Source organism: Alexandromys fortis, unplaced genomic scaffold (assembly GCF_014885135.2).
Source record: "Alexandromys fortis isolate MF-2015 unplaced genomic scaffold, M_Fortis_MF-2015_v1.1 scaffold_20, whole genome shotgun sequence".
NCBI lineage: Eukaryota > Metazoa > Chordata > Mammalia > Rodentia > Cricetidae > Alexandromys > Alexandromys fortis.
In genome coordinates, this window is record NW_026067903.1 from 9653152 (window position 1) to 9674571 (window position 21420).

General features: G+C 36.9%; 1 protein-coding gene across 4 annotated transcripts in view; it reads right to left on the reverse strand.

Moving 5' to 3' along the window:
• Positions 1-21420, reverse strand: part of Khdrbs2 (KH RNA binding domain containing, signal transduction associated 2) — a 396449-nt gene that overhangs the window by 254419 nt on the left and 120610 nt on the right. For all 4 annotated transcript variants that reach the window (XR_007590495.1, XR_007590496.1, XR_007590497.1 and 1 more), the window contains exon 3: positions 10325-10441. Coding sequence is in view for 1 of the 4 variants with exons in the window: in XM_050134757.1 (XP_049990714.1) it covers positions 10325-10441 (117 nt within the window). In the remaining 3 variants the exon portion in view is untranslated. The remainder of the gene's footprint in view (positions 1-10324; positions 10442-21420) is intronic.

The following is a 21420-nucleotide window of genomic DNA, read 5'->3' on the forward strand; positions in this document are numbered from 1 at the left end:
GGGGACTTGATTGGGGGAGGGGGAGGGAAAGGGGAGGCGGCGGTGGGGAAGAGACAGAAATCTTTAATAAATAAATAAATAAAAAGGAAAAAAATAAAAAAAGAAATGATGAAACTGTATTATAATCTCAAAAATAAAGAAATTTAAAAATCAAAAAAATTACAGATTAATAGATAGGCATTTATAATACACTTGTCATGTTAGTTAGGTTTTCTAGAAATACAGAGATATATTTCAGTTGGATAGATAATCTTCAATACTTTAAAGACCTATGGAATATGGCATTTAAAATGCCTTAAGAACGTAGACATTTCATGACAGTGAGACAGACATGTCTGCTTCTGATAGCACCAATGTCTTCAGATATGTTGAAGGGCATTGAAGAAACTTGCTATGGAATTTACCTTCAGTGTGACATGGCTAGCCATTTGGGCAAGAAACTGCTCTTGTCTGGACTGCTTGATGGTATGCTGTAGAAACTGGTCATACAGGAACCAAAGAAAAGTGACTGCTGAACTAGTCTAAAGAATGAGAGACTGTCCTTCAGGGTTTCTGCTTCATGAAAGAGTCTACCAGACATTTTTGCAGTACACAGAAGAAAGTGACTGACAAACTGCCAATAAACAGGCTAAACAGTCCTTTAAATTTCATGCTTCATGGAAAAGTCTGCCAGATATTATGGGTTTGTACGCTGAAGATAAATGTTCCAGTGTTGCAGAAGAACTTTGGGTGACTGTCCAGGCAGCGAGATGTCTCTGTCAATTCTAGAGTTGGAAGTTGCTTACAATACATTTCTTGTTAACTTAGGTAATATTATATGGACAACATTTTAAAACTAAATAAGATCATAAGGTCACAAGAAAATCAAGTGTATTTTTCCCATTGGCTTTCAGGGTACTTTTCTTCGCAACAAGCTGAGAGACCACATTGGACAGCGTCATTTACATGGAGGGCTTTGTGAACAGGAGTCCCGCCAGTGCATAAAATACTCCTGGGCTGCAAAATTCAAGTACAGTCCACAGTGTTGGCAGAAAATTAAATATGTGTCCACATATTTTCTCCACTGAACTTTTTTGGCCTCTGACTTCCTTCTTTGAATCCAGACAGACAGAGAAGCATTAAAGGCAAGCTTAGTGATGCTGCAAATCCATTCAATCAAGTATCTGGTTATTTCTCTACCATTGCCTGAGCTCTGTGTAGCATAGTTAACTACAGTGAGTAAATGGAGGTTTCTAGTTCTTTAGCCAAGGTTACCAAGAACCCAAAGACTTTGTTCAATTCTTCATAATGGCCCCACTCAGCTAAGGAGCCTAATTTTCAAGTATTTGTGGAATAAGAACTCTTCAACTTGAGTATGACTTGTGAAGGCAAAGTCACAATAGCAGAATAGTGAGTCAAATGTACATCAATGGCACAAGACAAATACACATCACTGCAAGCAGAGGAATTTGTGCTAAAGGCTGCTTCCATTGAGCACAAAATTTTGCTCTTGAGCATTTCCACTCTGAGCCTATTATCATCTTAATTGAACATCTAAATGCCCCACATTGACTAGAATAAATTTTCTAAGTTCTCTTCAAAGAACTTGGCTTATTCTGGGCTCAAGTTCCAACTCTCAAAACAAAATTACGGGTATCCTCCTGAACCTACAAATAACAAGAAACTTCCCACTATAGGATTTACAAAGGGATTGATTACTGGAAACTTGAAAGAGAAGGTCAGGACGGGGAGAGAAGGAGAGAAGACATCACTTATCCAAATAAAAGGTTGAGCTCTTGTGTTCTACAGCAGTGTGGGGGCTGCCTTCCACAGCATTGTATGTTTGATGAGGAGATGAAAAAGAGGAACTTGAAGCTTGTGTTTACCAAAGGCGACAAGGAGAGGGCAGCATCATTGCACAATAACATACTTCCTTAAAATATCAACCTGTGCCCACTGTATCAATATGTGCAAGCCTTCTGCATTTTAAAAAGTTAAAATACGATTAGAAGGTTAACCACCTCAGTATTTTAATTGCTGATTACACAAAGATATTGAGTTATAAAATAAATAATAGAAATATGTAAATTAAAATAGTGATTAATTTAAAATCACCTTAAATATACAGTGGCACTAATTAGCTTTTATGTGTTTATGTGTGTCTTCTGTGTATAGATGTGTGAATGCCTAATAAGAGAAGAGGAAATATCAATTAAAAAATGCCTCCTTAAGAATTACACTGTAGGCAGGTATGTAGGAAATTTTCTTAATTAGTAATTGATTGGGGGACTCTGTCCATTTTGAGAAGTACCATCCCTGGGATTGTGTTCCTGAAGACAATAAGAAAGCAGGCTGTACAAGTCATGGGGAACAATCCATTAAGGAACCCTCCAACTGTCCCTGGTTCACTAGTGAAGCTTGGGTAAAATCAAGGACCCCCAACACTTCCTTGTTCACTAGTGAGGCTTGGGTGGAATCAGTAACCCCCAATCCTCCCTGGTTCACTAGGTTCACACTCTTTCATGGCTGCATCAATAACATCAAACTAACATGGCTACATCAATAACAGATCGGTGATAAGTTATATATATATATATGTATATATATACATATATATATATATCATTGAGTTGAATTGCCTTAGATTCTGTTTGGATAGTCTTCTTTAAATTAAAAAAAAACAATGTAAGAAGATATACTTAATGTGAACAATGAACACATGATTTTAAAGGTACTTGAAAGTCTGCATCTTGTATAATTTGATCTTGTTTCTAGCTTTAACGTCTGTAAGGAATATCAGTTAGAATTCTTAACAGACACACACACACACACACACACACACACACACACACGCTCCAGACCTTTTAGACTCTACACAGGCAGCATTGGATTCCATGAGACCTAGACCTTGAAACTGAGGGAAAGATGCCTCGCCTTTTCCCCATCGCTCTGTTGCTCCAGTGGTTACAAGTAAATCACTTCAACTACTCACATTTAAAGGTCACACAGGCCAACTCCACTTTTCTTTAAGTGAAATAGCAAAGAATGTGGAGCCAATGTCAAAAGTGCTCCCAATGTAAGTTTCAAGATGTTCCAAGGTTCTAATGTAGTTTTTCTGTCTGCTTGGTTGGTTTTGTTTTTATTATAGTACTTTGAGTTAGACAAGAAAGCACTTGATTAAAAGAAAAAATGTCTTCATTGGTGGTATAAAGAAATGTCCTACTATAGTTCTGCTTTATAAAATGCTAAATTTCTCTTTTCATGTTTATATTTCTAGATAGATTCATAAATAATAGCATACTGCAATAAGATGAAAGTGAGTCTGAAATTTTCCATTTCACTCTGACTGGTATGCAAGAGTAAAGTATAAACATTGGATGGCAAGTGGTTTACAGATACACACTAAATTCCAAAAATGTTCTAGAAGTTCTTTGTGGTGTTGCGATGTCCTTCTTGGAGTGAGGAGAAAAGATCATAAGAGTCACGAATTAGACAAAAATTGGAAGTCTCAAAAAACTGAAACTTACAAAGTTTCTGAATTTCCTCCCTAGGGTTATGCCTGCAGTATATAATTGTTGGGGGAAAGATTCTCTGACTGGCTGAGGTCACTTGGGAGTCATGCAGGCAGCTCCAAGGATGCTGCTGTCTTGACTCATCTTAATGTTAGGGTGAACTCTTCAAGTCAGCTGTGCTTTGAGTTGGCTGGGCTCTTGTTAATGAACCCAAACTGCCCCTGGTTTACTAGTGAAGCTTGGATGAAATCAAGGACCCCCAACACTTCCTTGTTCACTATGTGAGGCTTGGGTGCAATCAATGACCACAACCCTCCCTGGTTCACTAGATGAGGCTTGGGTGGACAAATGACCCCCAGTCCTCCCTGGTTCACTAGGTGAGGCTTGAGAGCAATCCTTACTTACATTTGTCTTGGGTGCATATTTGAGGTGAATGCATATTTGCTTTTGTTGTCCCAGAAAAATTAAACAACACGGTCATGGTTAAAATAGTAAAACAGAATTGTTCCAGTTGTTAAAAAAAAAAAAAACAGAATAGAGGAACTTAGTTCTTTAAAATAAAATCTTTTCAACTCACTAAATAAAAAAGTGCTACCTCATATTTATTTTGTCATTGAAGCTTATAAAAAACTAAGGCTGGATAGATTTATTTTTTTTCCTTTTTCATTTTAAGGTCATAGTATACTACAGTGAATGACAAATTGCTCATACATAAAAAGAAAAGACACTAATATGAAAATCATATTTCTCAAATATGATGATATATTTTAGCTTCAACTAAAACCCAATCCCTGTAATTACTTGATCACTGGAGTCTAAATATATCATATTTTGAAATAATATATTGGCTCAACATTGAAAGACATATTTCATTTTGTCCTCATAAAATACGTGTTCATAATTCAGTGCCTCATATTCTATGTACTGTTGCTCAGGTGGGACCTGCCAGGCAGCCATTTTAACTCTTTAGAGTTGAGATCGAGATACAGGAGAATACAGTGAAAAGAATGACAAAAAAAATTTGACCCATTTTTAATTTATAATATTTCCTCGCCTTTCATAAACCCAGGCAATGTGAAATCCAATAAAGATGCATATTCCACATCCCTTCTGAAAGAAAAGCAAGGAATGTTTTTCTATAGGAGGAAAGTGAAGAAAGAAATATCATAGGTCTCCTGACCATTGTATGCAACCCCAGCTAAGGTGGAAGCTCTTGAGTCTGTAGGGTTACAAATTGTTACATTTATTAAAGGTCTCAAGTAAGTGTCCATGTAACCAACCACAGCACTGTTGACAGTCAACAAGTATGACTTTTCTGTTTCAGGATATGAGAAACTATGAGCCTGTCTAGTGTCAAACAGAATCCAAGATAACGAGGTGGGGTTTAACCCGGCATTGCCCACCAGCAACCACTTCTCTTTGAAGGTTTTTAGTTGATTTTAATATTGATGAAAATCAATCTAGCCATGAGATCAGAAAGGATTTACTAAAGCAGCCATCACCAAATACGGATGAATTATTGAACAGTAAACACTCATATTATTTGCACATCAAAGAATTAAAGTTTGCCCTGAGTGTTATTATATTTTTATGTAAGAAAAGCCCTTTTTTTTCAACATATTAGCACATTGTAAGACTATCTTCCAAAATTTATATTAACCTTCTTAGAAATGTCAAAATGACTTTCATTACAATGTCATTCATTTGCAATAGCCGTTTGTAATTTGCATCTAAAGACAACAGGTGGTGATGTGATTTCCCTCTGTATGCTGTGAGTCCCACTGGTTAATAAAGAATTTGCTTTGGGCCTATTGCCTCGCACAATGGGGCAAGGAGAGAATTCCAAGCAGATAGAAGAGGAGAGAGTAGGTAGAGTCAAAGAAAAGCTATGTAGCCACAGCAGGAGACAGATGCTGAACTGAACCATATTGGTACGCCACAAACACATGCAGTAAACAGGTTAGTAGAAATGGGTTAATTTGATATATAAGAGCTAGCCAATAATAAGTGTGAGCTAATAGGCCAAATAATTTTGTAATAATATAGTTTCTGTGTGATTATTTTGGGTCTGATAAGCTGGGAAACAAATGTGCAGCCTCTGATAACAAGGTAGGACCACTGAAAAGGTACTTTTCTTGTGCTCCTGTTGCTGAGGTCTCCTTTGCGTGTGTGTAGTCACTGTGGTGGCTACCCTAACCACTTATAACCAGTTTCTCTAACATCTCTGGCCATGTTTCACACTGTCTGAAGATGAACTTGTACAATCAATGCCACTTAAGTTCCCCTTCACCAATTTCACATTCTGGTCCACTAAAATTAGGAGGCTTTTAAAAATAAGAGCCGCAGTAAGTTACCCTAGAGTCTCTGCAAGAAACTGCAAGGTAAACCTGCAGCTATGTGGTTGCTTAGAACTGCTCCGTCACACACTTTATGAAGAACTTTGAAGAAATTTCTCAACTGCCAGTTCATTTTCTTGAGGTGTTTTGATATAGAGTTAACATACTGCTTATTTTATTTCTTGGATTTCCTTACGAATATAGACATCCTAGTCATTTATAACGTACTGTTTTTCCTAGAATGTCAACAGGATTGTTTTTTCTATAGAGGATACTTAATATATTGAGGGATCTGACCACTGTGGGAAAAAGCCATTACAAGAAAAGGGGCTCATGCTATAGATACTAGTCTGGACAGTCACATTTTCTTTTTCTGTTTTATTGTTTGTTTTCTTTCTTTGCTTAAAGGTTATTGGTTAAAATTTAATGATATAGAAAGTATCGTTTCTCCATCACCACTAACAACAAAATAAAATGAAAATATCCAACTTGTTGGACCTTCTGACATACTTCTAGAACTATTTGCTAAATACCACAATTAACTTTATAATGATTCTGGTATAAATCACAAAATCTATTTTTTAATGAAAAAGGGCTAAAGGTACCGCACAATCTCTCCAAACAAATCTAAGTCAATTTGTCATTGTATCTTTCTGCTAACCAAACAACCAACCCTTTCTTAATTGTTTTTAAGGAAAATATTAAACAGGTCAGGCTGTATAATTATATTACAAGCTTTCTAAAAGCTGGGGTGGTATTTAATATTTTATTAAATGCAATATTGTATTTATTTTAGAGAACATAGTTGGAATACACTTCTTCCTTGATCAATATCTCATTTTATCATAAAATGACATTCGAGTTTATGTTATACATTGACCATTGTACCAACAGAATATTCAATGCATAAAAACAGTCTGCATGGAAATTTCTTTACAAAGGTAAAGTAGGTAGTATATTTAAATAATACTCAGTGGAATCACAATATGGGGCAAGCATATGAGGAATAGTGAATAAAAGCTCTGTCTATAAGTACACAAGGGCGTTCCTATTATAATTCTGTTATTCTTTTAATTAAAAAACAATTGTGTGCTTGTTAATTTTTGGTCAACTTGACACAGCTAAATCATATCAGAAGAGAGAACTTCAATTGAGGAAATGTTCCCAACAGACTGGTCTGCGGGGAAGTATTTTCTTGATAAGTGATTGATGTGGGGAGGGCAGGCCAGCTAACTGTAGATGGTATCACTCCTGGACTGGGAGTTCATATAAGAAAGCAAACTGGGCAAGTCACTGGGGACAAGCTGATAGGCAGCAGTCTGCCATGCCTTCTGCTTCAGTTCTTGCCTCCAGTACCTTTCTTAAGTTCTATAAGAAAGAAGTCTGAGCAAGGCAGAGGCACAAGCCAGTATGCAGCACTCTTCCATGGTCTCCACATCAGCTTCTGTCCCCAGGTTCCTGTCCAGTTTTCATTCCTGTCCAGACTTTTTTTTAATGAAGGATTGTGATTTGAAACTCAGTGATATGAATCAAAATAAACTCTTTACTGAAGAAAGTTGCTTTTGGTCAAGGAAAGCAATCTAAAACAATGTGAAAAAAAACATATGTTTTTCTTTTCTCATTAATGACCACTGAATCAAAGCAATAGTGATTTTGATACATCTATAACAAAGCCAAATTCAGCAAAAATCAAAGGGAAGTTGACTGAAGTTTGGTTAATCATTGTTTATCTATGCACCTGCACATACAAACACACCCCTCAACACACACTCACAAACACATACACATTTGCACAGATGCACACATATATACTATATCTCAGTTGCTATCTAACTTCTAACATTGGCATTTTAGGTAGGTAAATAACAAATTTCTGAACTTCATAACAAAGGAGACTAGACAGTCACCAACATCACTTCTACTCAGAAGCATGTAGATAGTAGATGGCATGAAGGGAAGAAGAGAGCCTAAAAACCAGTCACAGAGCTTGTGAGTCATCTAATGAGGAGAACACATCCACAGAGACTGGAGAGTGGTATCGTGAGGGACACAGGAGATGCAAACACAAAGCAGTTTGTAGTAAGTTTTGTCATTGCTATGGGCTAACAATCTGATTACACCCAAAGTAGAATAAATTTCCTAAACTGTGATTAGCAAACAATGCTATAGTTATGCTCGCTACTATAGTTATTAGAAAGTTAAAGATGATTGTGCACAATCTCCCTCAAAGCCATCTTGTTTAGCATTCTCTCTCAGTCCTGTTTCCTGGTTCATTCTCTCTTCCCCAGCAGTCATTTTGATCCCATTGTAAAAACATTGTTTCTTCTCTTTTCCTGTTTTATCTTAGTTCTACAAACTGTCAGAATATTACAGTTCATAATACATTGAATTATACGTTGTCTGCCCTTTCATCAGAACAAAGGTTATAAGGGAAACATATTTTTAATCAATAGAGGACCATAGGATGTTCAATGAATACCAATGAAATTAATACATGTATTTAAGTGTATTACATGACTGAATATAAACATACACCTTTATATATTCATTTGAAAATTAGATGAGTTTTACTCACACATTTTTTATAAAATCAAATAAAGTCAGTCATTTTACAAGAAACCAAAATAGCAACAGAGTCATCAATACTTTCTGAGAATTTATCTTTATTTTAATCAAATATTTACCAAAAAACCCTTCCAATCCACGTCTGTAGTTACGTTTCGTTAGTGTGTCTATTATACCAAATGTGTACTGAGGCCTAGTTGTATAGTGCAACATCATTATTAAGCATTTCATTTTGCTTTATTTCATTTTTCATTTAATTTTGTAATGAAAACTGAAAACATTACAAGCAAAGCCAACTACGTTGGGTCACCAAAAAATTAAATTAATTTGAGACAGAATTTTAAGTAAAAAGTAAGTTAAACCTAATAGAAATTAAATGGAAGCAAATATGTTTCCTACCATATTTCTAGAGAATGGTTCTGGTACCTAACATGCTTATAGGGAAAGAGGAATCCAATATAGTACTTTATGAATAAAAAATGTTCCAATATATAGGGATGAAAAGTAGGCATTTATTTACTTTAAAAGGCAGGGAGGAATAGCATGGAGGTTCCCCAATGTGTAAGGCTACTTAGGTCATTTTCAGGGTGGAAGAGTTGAGACATCAGTGAGATATACAGATAAATCAGTCAGCTGAGCTCTAAGTGCAAAAGAGATTTTAAGATATGCAGTGTTCCAAAAACTTTTCAGGGGATATGATGCTGAATCTAATCTTTAGTTTTAAAACCTATACCGATTGTAAGAATTGGAGACAGTTGGAGAACATAGCAAGTTCACATATTACGTCCTATGTTAAATACCTAAATATTCAATATTAGAGAATACTTGAAAATAAATTGAAATGATTCCACTTCAGTTTGTGTGTGCAGAAAATGTAAATTGAATTGTGACAAGGGGCAAGAATTTATTTTATAGCTACGTGCTCTCAAATATTTACACTGTTTCTTCTTAATGCAGTCGGAGTAGCAAGAATGGAGGGGGCTGCAACAATTTTTTCATTTCTGTAACTTTACACAATCACAAGCATCCAGAATTGAAGATCAGTAAAATTATTACTTTTGTAATTTGGAGACTTGACTATTGCACCACTGTAAAAAGTGTCCATTTAGGTGGCTTATTCAATATTTAAGTACTTCCTATAATAACTGTAAAATAATACATGAATGACAAACTATTGACTGGCTTAGTGACATTTTCCATTTTCAAATCATTCATTTTAGATCCCTCCTTAATAGTTTAGAGAGAAAAGCCATACATGATTTCCAAGCATTCTCATGGTCATTTCCCTTATGGTCTGGTCAAATGATGCAACTGTACACATTCCACTGCTTACCAAAGAAGTTTCTGGGATCCTTGTGAATAGATCTCTACAAACATTGAATTCAAACACATGATAGCACTTTATAACATGAGAAGTTAAGTTGCTCAGATGTGAAATAAATTATTATAAACTTCAAACCTCATGTTCCTTTGTCATTGAGTCAAGTATTTTGTCATAACATCACTTAAATCTTGTAAGGCCTAAGCAGAATTTTCTTATGATTAATATATCAGTCAAGTGGATCAAAGTGAAACAGAGAATAAAATGAAAGAATAGTTGTGACTGCTGGACAGAAGGGAAAGTGTCCAACTAGGGAGTTACAAAACCCAAGTACTAATCTATAGACACATTCCACAGAGGTTTTAAGAAGTGCAGCTATATGACAGCTACTTACAGAGAGAAGTAGGCAAGGACAACACAGGAACTATGTACAGAGGAGCAGGGGGCAGGGACAATGATTGAAGGAGACAGAGACATCAGGATGGGTAGCAGTGTGGTGCCAGAAAGAAAAAGACAAAGGAAATGGGAAAAGCCATCTGTGAATTGTGAACAGGCCCCCAATATTGCGGAGCCTCTTCCATGTGCTAAGAAGCAACCTCAAAACTCAGTACCTTTGCTTTATCGCGCATGGATCCTTTGCCCAAGATAGACATCTTAGCACCTGTTTCTTCCTGTAGCCTCTTCAAGGAGTTTCCTCTTGGTCCAAGCAATTTCCCAACGAAATTGAACTAGAAAATAAAATCAACAGAATGCCTGAATTAAGGGAATGTAAACGTATAATTTGTATCAAGTATAACTAATGATAACTTTATCATTAAGAAGTAATGAGGCATACACCCACACATAATTACACATTTGCACATGTGCAGACAAAAGCACCTGAAACTACTTCAGAACTCCAATCCGAGAGAACTTTGAAAAGAATACTACTTCCTAAAAGAGAGCCAAGAGCAGGAGTACAATGAAAATCATATTTATTCCAATAACCAGATATGTCACATGCATAAAAAGAAAGTGAAAGGATTACACAGTCTACACCAATATCTCAAGGCTCTCAATGTTGCCAGGTTATAACAGGTGATAAAACCCCACAAATCCAAGGACACTCAAAACTGAAAAAGTTAACACAATTAAACTTATTTTAAAATAAAATATGCAACCACAACAGAACCAGAAAACAATTATTATATCTACTTGCTCATAAGTGGTATTTAAACCTAAAGCAAAGAAAACCAGCCTATAAATCACAATACCAGAGAACCTAGGCAACAATGAGGACCCTAAGAGAGACATACATGGATCTAATCTACTTGGGAAGTAGTAAAAGACAAGATCTCCTTAGTAAATTGGGAGCATGGGGACCAGGGTTAAAGGGGAGGGGTAATGCAGGGAGGGGGGCAGAAAAAATGTATAGCTCAATAAAATTTTAAAAAATTAAAAATAAAATAATATGTGATTATTTTGTTTAGCATTGTGTATGTTTATATTATTATAAAACAAATATCATGATTAGGAAAAGAGGGACTAAAGTACTCTTCAATATTTTATTCTATTAATACTTAGTATCAGAAAATAGAAGATCTGAGCATTTAAAGAAAAGTTAAAAGACTATCATACATACATATCACATACATAATTTAATTACTTCTAAATAATGACATAAACAGAGGGATTGATAGTGCTCAGTAAAAATGAAATTTTCATTTATGCTATAATAAATAAAATTATATCCAAAAGCTAGAGTGTAAGATACAATGCAAAGTGTTATATTCATAAAGGATAACTATTTTAAAATCATGATCTTACAATAAGAATGGCCACTTTTCCTTTTTTTTTTTTGGTTTTCCGAGACAGGGTTTCTCTGTGGCTTTGGAGCCTGTCCTGGAACTAGCTCTGTAGACCAGGCTGGTCTCAAACTCACAGAGATCCACCTGCCTCTGCCAACCGAGTGCTGGGATTAAAGGCGTTTGCCACCATCTCCCGGTCTCCTTTTGTTGCTATTAGAAACTGATCTTAAGATCTTGCTCATTTCAGGTGTGTGTTCTACCACTGAGCTGTAGGTCTACCTCTTTAGTTTTTATTTTGAAGCAGGTCTCTGAAAGTCCCAAGGGTAGCCTCAAATCCATTCTACAACTTTGGCAGACTTTGCCTTCCTCCTGCCTCAGCTGATCAGTGAGCATTAATTAGAGTACTTTGTCACCAGGTCTGGGGAGAAGCATTATTAGTTCTGGTATAGGATTGGAAAAGAAACTAGGTTAAAAAAAAAAGAGAGGAATGGGCAACGAATAATAATTACTGCATTTCTTTGTGTATGCTGAAATATTTCAAAATGTGATCATAGAGATAGTTGTAGACCTCTAAACAAAGTAAAAATAGATGGATTGTTTAATTTAGATAGATGTATTATATTTAATAACTTAATAATTAATAAGCAAATTAATTGTTGCTTAATAAACAATATCACAAAACATATTTTAAAAATACATACATTATACTTAATGTTAGCATTAAATTCTTTTTCATTGACCTATGATAAAGAGAACCCATTTACTCTGAGCACAATTATTTAATACTACATTGGGATGCAGATTGTTTCCCATTCAGGTATTAGACAAAGGGATCAATTTACTTTCTAAAATGATGACACATAGATCATCAACTTATTTCCTACAGATATTCCAATGAGAAAGAAAAAATCTTGAAGTCTTTCAAAAATTATGCTAAATAAAATCAATATAAAAAAACAGAAACAAAGCAAAGAAGAAATATTTTAGATAAAAAAATACCAAAAAAATAAAAAACAAAAACAAAATCTGGTTGAGACTGTAGATCTCAAGCTAAAAGATAAACTTATAGAGACTGTAGAGAGAAATCATATACAGCTACTTTGGCAAACTTAGGCTAGTAAACATATACAAAATGATGACTCATATATATAAAACTATTGATATCAAATCATGTCTTACATATTGAAATTAAAAGCCATAGATAGGAATAAATAGTCTTTACATAGATAACAAACTGACTATCATCAAGAATCTACAATGAGTCAGGTGGTGGCACACACCTTTAATCCCAACACACAAGAGACAGAGGCAGGGACATCTCTGTGAATTAGAGGCAGCCTGGTTTACATGAGCTAGTTCCAGGACAGACTCCAAAACTACAGAGAAAATCAAACAAACAAAAAAAAAATCCCACAAAAATATAAATAACTATAATGTCTAAAATTAAAAACTAGAGCCACTTGCCTGCATAAATATGTAATAATTGATTTAGTGAGCAGTGGGAAGTTTGAACTGGCAGATACAGAGAAAGACACCAAGGGTCAACTAGAGACAGATAATAAGAGAGACCAAGAAACTGAAGCTAACGAAAGATAACCAAATCCCCTGGCTGGCTCAGAGTCTCCTTCACTCTGTTTAATGTCCCCACCCTCCCACCACATCCTACTCCCTGTCTCTCTAAGGAGAGATTAAACAGTGTGGGTCATAAAGGTAAGCTTAATTTAACATCCTGTCTTCTTTTTCTGGGCATGAGATTCCTTCTTCTTTCCTTCTCTACCCAACTGCCTCAGAGAACCTGGGAATCCTGGCGTCAGGGAGCAGAAAGAACTAAAGCAGTCTCCTGGTGTGTTTAAGCCAGGCTGCCTTAGACGATGTAACTCAGCAGCTGCTTTTCGAACTGTGAACAAGTGCACATAAAGAAACTGAGATTTTAAATTAGGATGAACTCTTTTAACAAGCTGCTTTCCAAAGGTCTTAAATCCCAGCCAACACAGAGACACCAAGATCTGTCTGATCTCATACCGTACTGTCCTTGAGTGGAATAAAATGGCACCGAGCAGCATCTTGTGTTTTGGAATTGAGGGGAAGTTAAAATATCAAAATCAAGTGTGAAATTGTACACATTTAAACTGTGGTAGGTGGTACAGAGACTAGTGCCCTGAGAGAGGCTCTAGTTTACTGATGTGGGAGTGTCATATAACAATCTGTTGATTTCATTGGTTAAGTTATAATAAACCAGCTGCTTGGCCTCATGGCTTGGAACATCGATGGGAGGAGTAAACAGAATAGAATTCTGGACGGAAGAGGAAGTGAGGTCAGACTCTGCTCTGCTCCCGGAGAGACTCGACATCTCTGCACTCTGGAGCAAAGACACCAAGATGGACGGAGGCTAGAATCTTCCCAGTAAGCGCACATTGGGGTGCTTACACACATCATTAGAAATGGGCTAGTCCAGGTGAGAGAATTAGCCTGTAAGGGTTAGAGTTCATGGGCCAAGCAGTTCTTAAATGAATACAGTTTGTGTGTTGTTATTTCGGGCATGAGCTAGCCAAGTGGCTGGGGTGTTGGGGACGCAGCCCCGCCGCCTCCTATTTCAACAGTTTACCATGCAGCTGAGCTCATGAACAGAAAGTAACAATGTTTGTCACCATCCTGGTGAATGACATTATAAATATAGAGACTACAGAAATATGTGTGACTTCACCACCATTTTGGTGAATGCATCCACATGACATAAGTCAAAATGGTGGTACCCATGAATTTCCCAGTGCTACTGAGCCCACAGTGGCACCTTTATATATTATTTTTATATTTCTTACCGTATTTTACTTTTTGTATATTGCACTAAGGAGATAACACCAGACCCCTAAAATGTTTACATTGTTGTGACTTAATTTTGACACATTGCTTTACATAATTTGTTAATTGGTTTCCAGAGGATACTTCAGAATTTTCTCTGCTATACGCTTCCAGCACTAGCCCACTATGGAAGGATGATGACACGCAGGGGCCTGGAGATGTAGCACATGTTGGGTCTCAGTGCTGGCTTTTTCTGCCTGGCATCTCCCCGCCAGTATCTCTAAGACACTGAGGTCTCACTTACTCCACGCTTAGTGGCCACTCATTCTGCCCTACCATGCCCTGGGCAGCCCTTCTTTTGTTTGAGTTGTTATGACATAAACAGGTTAAGGTAAAAAAATGTTCTGATTTTTTTTTTTTCAGAGTTATGTTAGTGGTTTCTTTATTCTGTGTCCCATAGCCTCTCAAGCATTGGTCGTTAGCATAAGAATGCAAATAATAACATCTTTTTTTTTTTAAATCCAGGCAGCCTAACTAACAGAAAGATGTTTTTAAAAGGGAAAATTCACTCTGAGTGTCACTGTGCTTGTCTCCTATCTAGATTGATAAGTGTAATCGTGACTAAGAGATTATGAATTTGAAACAAAGGGTCAAATAAAATGTTTAAAGAAAATATTGGAAGTTCAGCCCACTAGGAAGCCAAAATCTTCCTTAACTTGTTCAATCTTTAAAAATTGACTGATTTACTAGGCATATATATATGTATATATGTATGTATATATATATATATATATATATTCCACACCAGAAATTTTGTGGGATGATGGATTCTGCAACAACAGGTTACAGTTAGCCAGATGAAATAGAGAGCAAATCTATCAATGTAATCAATCATATAAATAAACTGAAAGAAAAAAAAAACATTTCATTAAATGCTGAAAAAGCATTTGACAAAATTTAACATCCCTTTATGATAAAAATTCTGAGATTTTTAAGATGGCAAATATGAATACAATTATGGTTTCTCTATATTAAATATCTTTAAATAGTCTGAAGATAATATTCATGTTTCAAGAAAATTAAATGTGTATGTCAACCATTTTGAAGTCACTGAACAATCATTTGGAAAAATTTCTTTATCTCAGTATCTTGTGAGCAACATTATAACACTTTAAACTTTATAGAAATTATCAAATTATTACATGGAAAGTGTCTCTAATTTCCACATTAATTGATTTCAAAAGCAATAACACATAATGAATGACAAAATAATTTATTATCAGAAATCTAAGGCCATATTAAGGGAAAAAATAGGGATTTTTTTTAACAAATTAATCCAAAGAGCAATTCACAGTTAAGTGATAAAAATGTTTGACATTCATGCTTATAAATTAGCCAGTTTATTCTCTGAGTATCCAAGAATGTCCTATTTGAGACTTCTAATTTTCCAGTTTCTCTCAAGGCTGAGGAAGTATGAGCTGTTCATCAGTATTCATTTGAAATAACCCTGCTAAAATGTCACACTTGCATATGAATTCCAGTAGTGATCTCACCCTTCTCAGAAAAGGGAGATCTTTCACTTCCTTCCTTCACTTCAGGTACAAGGTCTGCTTCTGCTGGCCCGAGAAGACTTTGGTGAGCAGCACTCTCTGTAAAGTGTTGCCAGACTGCGGTCTCTGCCAGGCTTCTGTCAGTCTCCTTTGACAGGACACAGCTGTGCAGCTGCCATGATTCCTGGTCCTTCCAAACTCCAGTCCTCATTCTTGCTAAACCTTGAACTCTTTATGTTTATTCCAGTACTGGCTTGAAGGCGGAACACTTACTGTGGGAAGAAAGTCATAGATCTTCTCTTCTCTGCTTTGGGAACACAGCACCAAGTCAAGCTTTAGTGCTTTAACTTTTGTTTCTTCACATTAAAACAACGGAGTGGAAATGAGAAGGAGTAAGAACTGGTATTTCTGAATCAGTGGAGCTGAAATGACAATACTCAAGTATTCACCACAGCAGCCCCAGAGAGTGTTGGCAAGGAAGGAGAGAGATTAATTTGAATAGAGTAGAAGAGTTTAATTGCTTTAAATGGAGTGTATGTTGTATTGATTTTAAAAGGAAACAGTGTAGAGCACTGTGGCACAGGTGTGTGGTCCAGCTTCTAGGAGGCTGACGCTGCAGGACCTCAAGCTGAAGATAAGCCTGGGCTCATGAGGGACACCACAATATAAAAATAAATACTTGAGCTTCAATAACAGTCACAAAAAGACAAAGCACAAAATGGAAAAGAATGTTTTAGAATTATTTAGGATTAGCCATTAAAATGAAGAACACTATATTGCCATAAAATTAATTTACATATAAATCAATATACATTAAATATATAAACATATATACATAAAATAAGACTTAGAATATGAAACAGTTATTTATTCCCCCTAAATTACTTAGGAAATGTAGAATAAAAATGTAACTCTAATTTTTAAAACTTTATAAAAACTTACATCTTCACTAAATGGAAAGGAGCCTTAAGTATAAAGTGCTACATAATTATTCAAATGTGGTAAATGCTGTTAAAAGATTAAGACCTGGGAGGATCCAAACAAAGGATAAAAGAAAACTATGAGGTCCACTCTTCTTTCCATTGTCTTATTGAGTGAGGAAGTGGAAGAGATATAAAAAAGTTATGAATGGGAAATTTTGAATAATATGCTGTAGAATTTGCAGCCCTAAAATTTTTAGAGCCCAATACAAAATGTTTATTGTACCTTGATGATCAGTAACAAGCGTGCAAACAAAAGACTGTCCAATGGAGGATGGAGGACACAGGAAGAGCGATGCAAAGGTGTTGGCAATTAGGCATGACATACTACAGGCTTGGGGTGACCTGGTAAGTATGGGCCTCAACAAATCATATTTTCTTGTTCACCAATATAAAGCATAATAACATATATTTGGAGCAGACATGAAAAAATAATTTAGTATTAGCAAAATAATTATATATAGAACCAAACTGTTGAGGATATTTTGAAATATGTTCAAAGATGGTGACACTGAAAACAGAAATCCAGAAGTCCTAGAAGTCATGCACACTGAGAAATGGAAGATGATGATAAATGTTTAATAAACAGATGCCCAGTTCCTAGGTAGAGAACCAACTTAAATTACATCACACAAGCAGAAAAAGGTAAAGAAAGGAGGCTGGGAGAGATCACAGAGAAACACTAAGATTTAGAGAAAAAAATAAGAAGAAAAGGCCAAGAGATTTTTGTTTTTGATGCTTGTTTTTCTCCTGGAGAAATAATATAGAACCAGGAAAACAAGAGGGAGCATCTTTGACACATTGCTTAAGTTATCACTATGAATCAGGTGCTGCACAGTCAGCCTCTTGAGCTGCTGAAGTCTGTCCCCAGGAGGTTCTGGGGACCGAATGATTCCTGCTGAGGTGTGACTGCTTCAACGTCATACCAAGGGTGGGAGACAAAGGTGTCAGAAGATGCTCTGGGGCTACATGCTGTTCCAAAAAGCACCTCTGTGCTGTTTCTCCTGTGTTGCAACATCAAGACATCAAAGGCTTCTCCTGGGTAGTCTTTGCTCACACATTTTCAGTGGTGTATGTCCAGAACAGAAGACAAAGGCAGAAGCAGCATAGAAAAGAGGAGGACCAGACTGAGTGCAGGACGAGTTCCATGGGTGGGGTGCCTGTCTCTGATTGCTTAACAGCTTAAAAAAATGTGACTGACCACTGAAGGGCCCCAAGACCCTGTCCCTGGGCACCCAAGCAAGCCATCTTGCCCTTGACACTTGGTTGACGCACTATGTCTGGCTTCTAAGAGCAATGATGACAGCCACTGCCTGACGGCTAAATGTCCTGTTATAGATAGTTTGCATGCTCAGCTGATGCAGATCTTGTCTGCCTGCTGGGATCTGTCTGCAGCAAAGGACTGAATTCCAGTGACCCTGGATATTCCTAGTACTTAGATGCTGACCGGCCCAACAGGTGCTGGAACTGATTCCCTGACTACCTATGACAGTTTGGATAGAGGCAGGTAGGCTGAGTCATCTTGGAAACATTCAGTAAATCCTGTAAGAGGTCAGTTACCTGACAATAGAAAATTCAGTCGCTTAGTTCCAGGGCTTCCAGGCAGTGTGAGTAGATAAGAGTGTGAGAAGTTGAAAGGCTGAAATAACCCTGCAAGAGAACCTGTAAATCCTGATCACTGGAGTTCCAGAATATTTTCTTCAGCCCCAAATGCCTTAGGACCCAGGCTGACATCAAACAGTGTCATGCATAAAGTCTATCTACTGGACTAGAACAGTAAAGGAAAGATGAGCTGCCGGAGACCTGCCTTTGAAGCTCTCTTTGCCTACCCATCAGACAGTAGTAAGTTCCGCTCAAATAGAAATTTTCTTAAGGTTGTTATTGATAAATTTAGGGTGACCCAGAGGAGAATGTAAAAGAGTGTTGTAAAACACCATCTTCTTGGCACGGCATTGCTATGGCACTCATGAACTCAGAGTACTGTAGTTACACACATAAGACATCAACAGGATCAGAACAGTTGTACGTATGCAGGAACATGTATGGGTGCGCAGGCATACGTGTGGAGGGCAGAGGTTGACATCAGGTTTCTTCTTCAGCTATTCTTGACTATTCTGTGAGACGGTCTCGCACTGAATCTAGAGTTCATCAAATTGGCGAGGCTAACTCCTCCTGCCTGCCTCCCAAGCAGAATGATTACGGAAGCACACAGTCACACCTGCCGTTGATAGGCTACTGGAAGTCAACTCAGGTCCTCATGCTCGCACAGGGAACAATGTGCTGAGTGTCCTTACACAGTGCCGGAGTTGCTTTTGAACATCCAGTGAAACTAAACGGTCAAGAAACCTGCACCAGAGACTTCTCACTGTTGCTACGGTTTTTAAATTAACACTTGCACCTGTGCCTGTTATGCACGCTTCCCGGTGTTTTAGTTCTTTGTGAGTTCGTTTTGAGAAACTGCGCCTTCTTCAAAATCTTCTTGCATTTAAGGTATTTGATTTGTGAGCATACAAGTGCATATAATAGTACATCATATTTTAATTCTAAGGTTGGAAACGATGCCACCATGTCCTTTACTAAGTTCAGTCATTTCATCTCTTCTTTCTTACAGCCTAAGCATTTGCCGGTTTTGAAGAGCTTTGTAAAGAATCTGTTTTCACTTTGTTTTTTTCTTAATGATTAATTACTTTATTTTCCATTTTTAGCAGAATTTTATGTTAGTACTCTTTGTTTATTCTCCCATTTCACATATTGGTAATTAGAAGTATTCTTTTCGAATATAGCCATAGATTGCCGTCTCAGAAGGGTACCTGTTACCGGTTACTTACTATCTATTGACCTTTAGATGCTGTCCTTTTTTACTGCAAACATGTATCTATCAGGTTTTCTTAGCTGTTCTCTAACAACATCTCTGTCATTTAAAAATATTATTAGGAATGTGCTTAACTATCCCAATTTCATCTATGTATACTAGAGAGAGCTAAGTCCTATGAGAGATGGTCAGGACATGAGGCTTCTGCCTACGTGTTTAAAATCAATGCCCTTCAAAATGAGACTGACAGGTGCACATTCATCCTGTAGGACCATGCAGGACAAAGAAAGATGTTATCTATTAAGTACATGGCGAGTCCTCACTAGATAGACAATAACGTGATGACACCTTGATCTTGGAGTCCTATGGAACAAGATCTGTGAAAAATTAATTCAGTGTTATTTACAAACAACCACCTATCCTCCAGTATTATTAGCGACACGCCTGAATAGAATAAGATATCCTTGGGTACCAGAGTCCTGATTAAATGTTGTGCTCATTTTATTGGCTTGAGGTTCAAACTCCACATGGAAATGGGAATGTGGACTTCACTAGTAGCTGAGGCTCGAGGAAGTCAACACACATGAGTAAAATCAAGCTTTACTTTGTTTTTGTTTTTTTTTTTTTTAATTTTATAGGAAACATACAGAATAGTGATGTTCAGGCATTTTCATGCAAGAAGCAGCCTGGCTGTGGTCTCTAGATTTTGATATATCAGTGGCACATTAGTGGGATGTGCAGAACGATCTCGATGAAGGTGTTTGCTGACAAACCATTGTGGCTACAGGGTAAATGTTAGATTACATAATAAGATGATGTGACACCTCATTATGTATGTATGAGTAAGTAAGGGGCATTTTTTAAATAAAGAACAAGGCTGTAGATTCAGTACATTCAAAACTGCATCCTTGAGGCTGCATATAGACACCAGAACAATCGGAAGAGAGTGGAGACTCCAAATGGACAAATAAACAATAAAACTTTAGCAAACAAAATATTCTTACAAATGTTCAGTAATTAGTTACAGAGCTCATCACAACAGCATACACTTTTGATTTAGTAAGAAGCTTACTTGTGTCCAGACGGTGGTGGTGCATGACCTTAATCCTGCACTTGGGAGAGAGAGGCAGGTGGATCTCTGAGAGTTCGAGGTCAGCCTGGTCTACAAGAGCTAATTCCAGGACAGGCTTCAAAGGCACAGAGAAACCCTGTCTCAAAAACAAAAAAACAAAAATGTTGATTTGAAAGACAAAGTAAACATCCTGAAGAGCAGAAACTCTAGAGGTCAAAATCTTACCGATCTAACCACAGGTGTGTGTGTGTTTATGTGTGTGTGTGTGTGTGTGTGTGTGTGTGTGTGTGTGTGTGTAACCAGGCTCTAGACAGTTTTCAGGAAGATACTTCAGTCAGAAGCTCCTGGCTAGCTGGACTCATGTGTATATCTGCATCTTTGTCCCAGCCACCAGTAAAAATCTCCTGTTCTTCTGAATGAGGCAAATTCTCCAGCTTTGAATGGATGATGTTCACTCTTCTTTGGTATTTATCTCCACTATCACTCAGCCCTGAAAGGCATCCTCCTTATATAGGGACTTCCCAGTAGCCAGACCATTCTCCCAATCTGTGCTAAGTCCAGGTAGCATTTGCTTGCAGCTGGTCCTTGGTGAATAACAGTCAAAAGTACCTTTTACACTGCTACTGACTATGAATAATGTCTTAATTTGTTAACTTCAAACTAACTATGTCCTAATTAATGACGTTCATATCTGGAAACTGGTATCA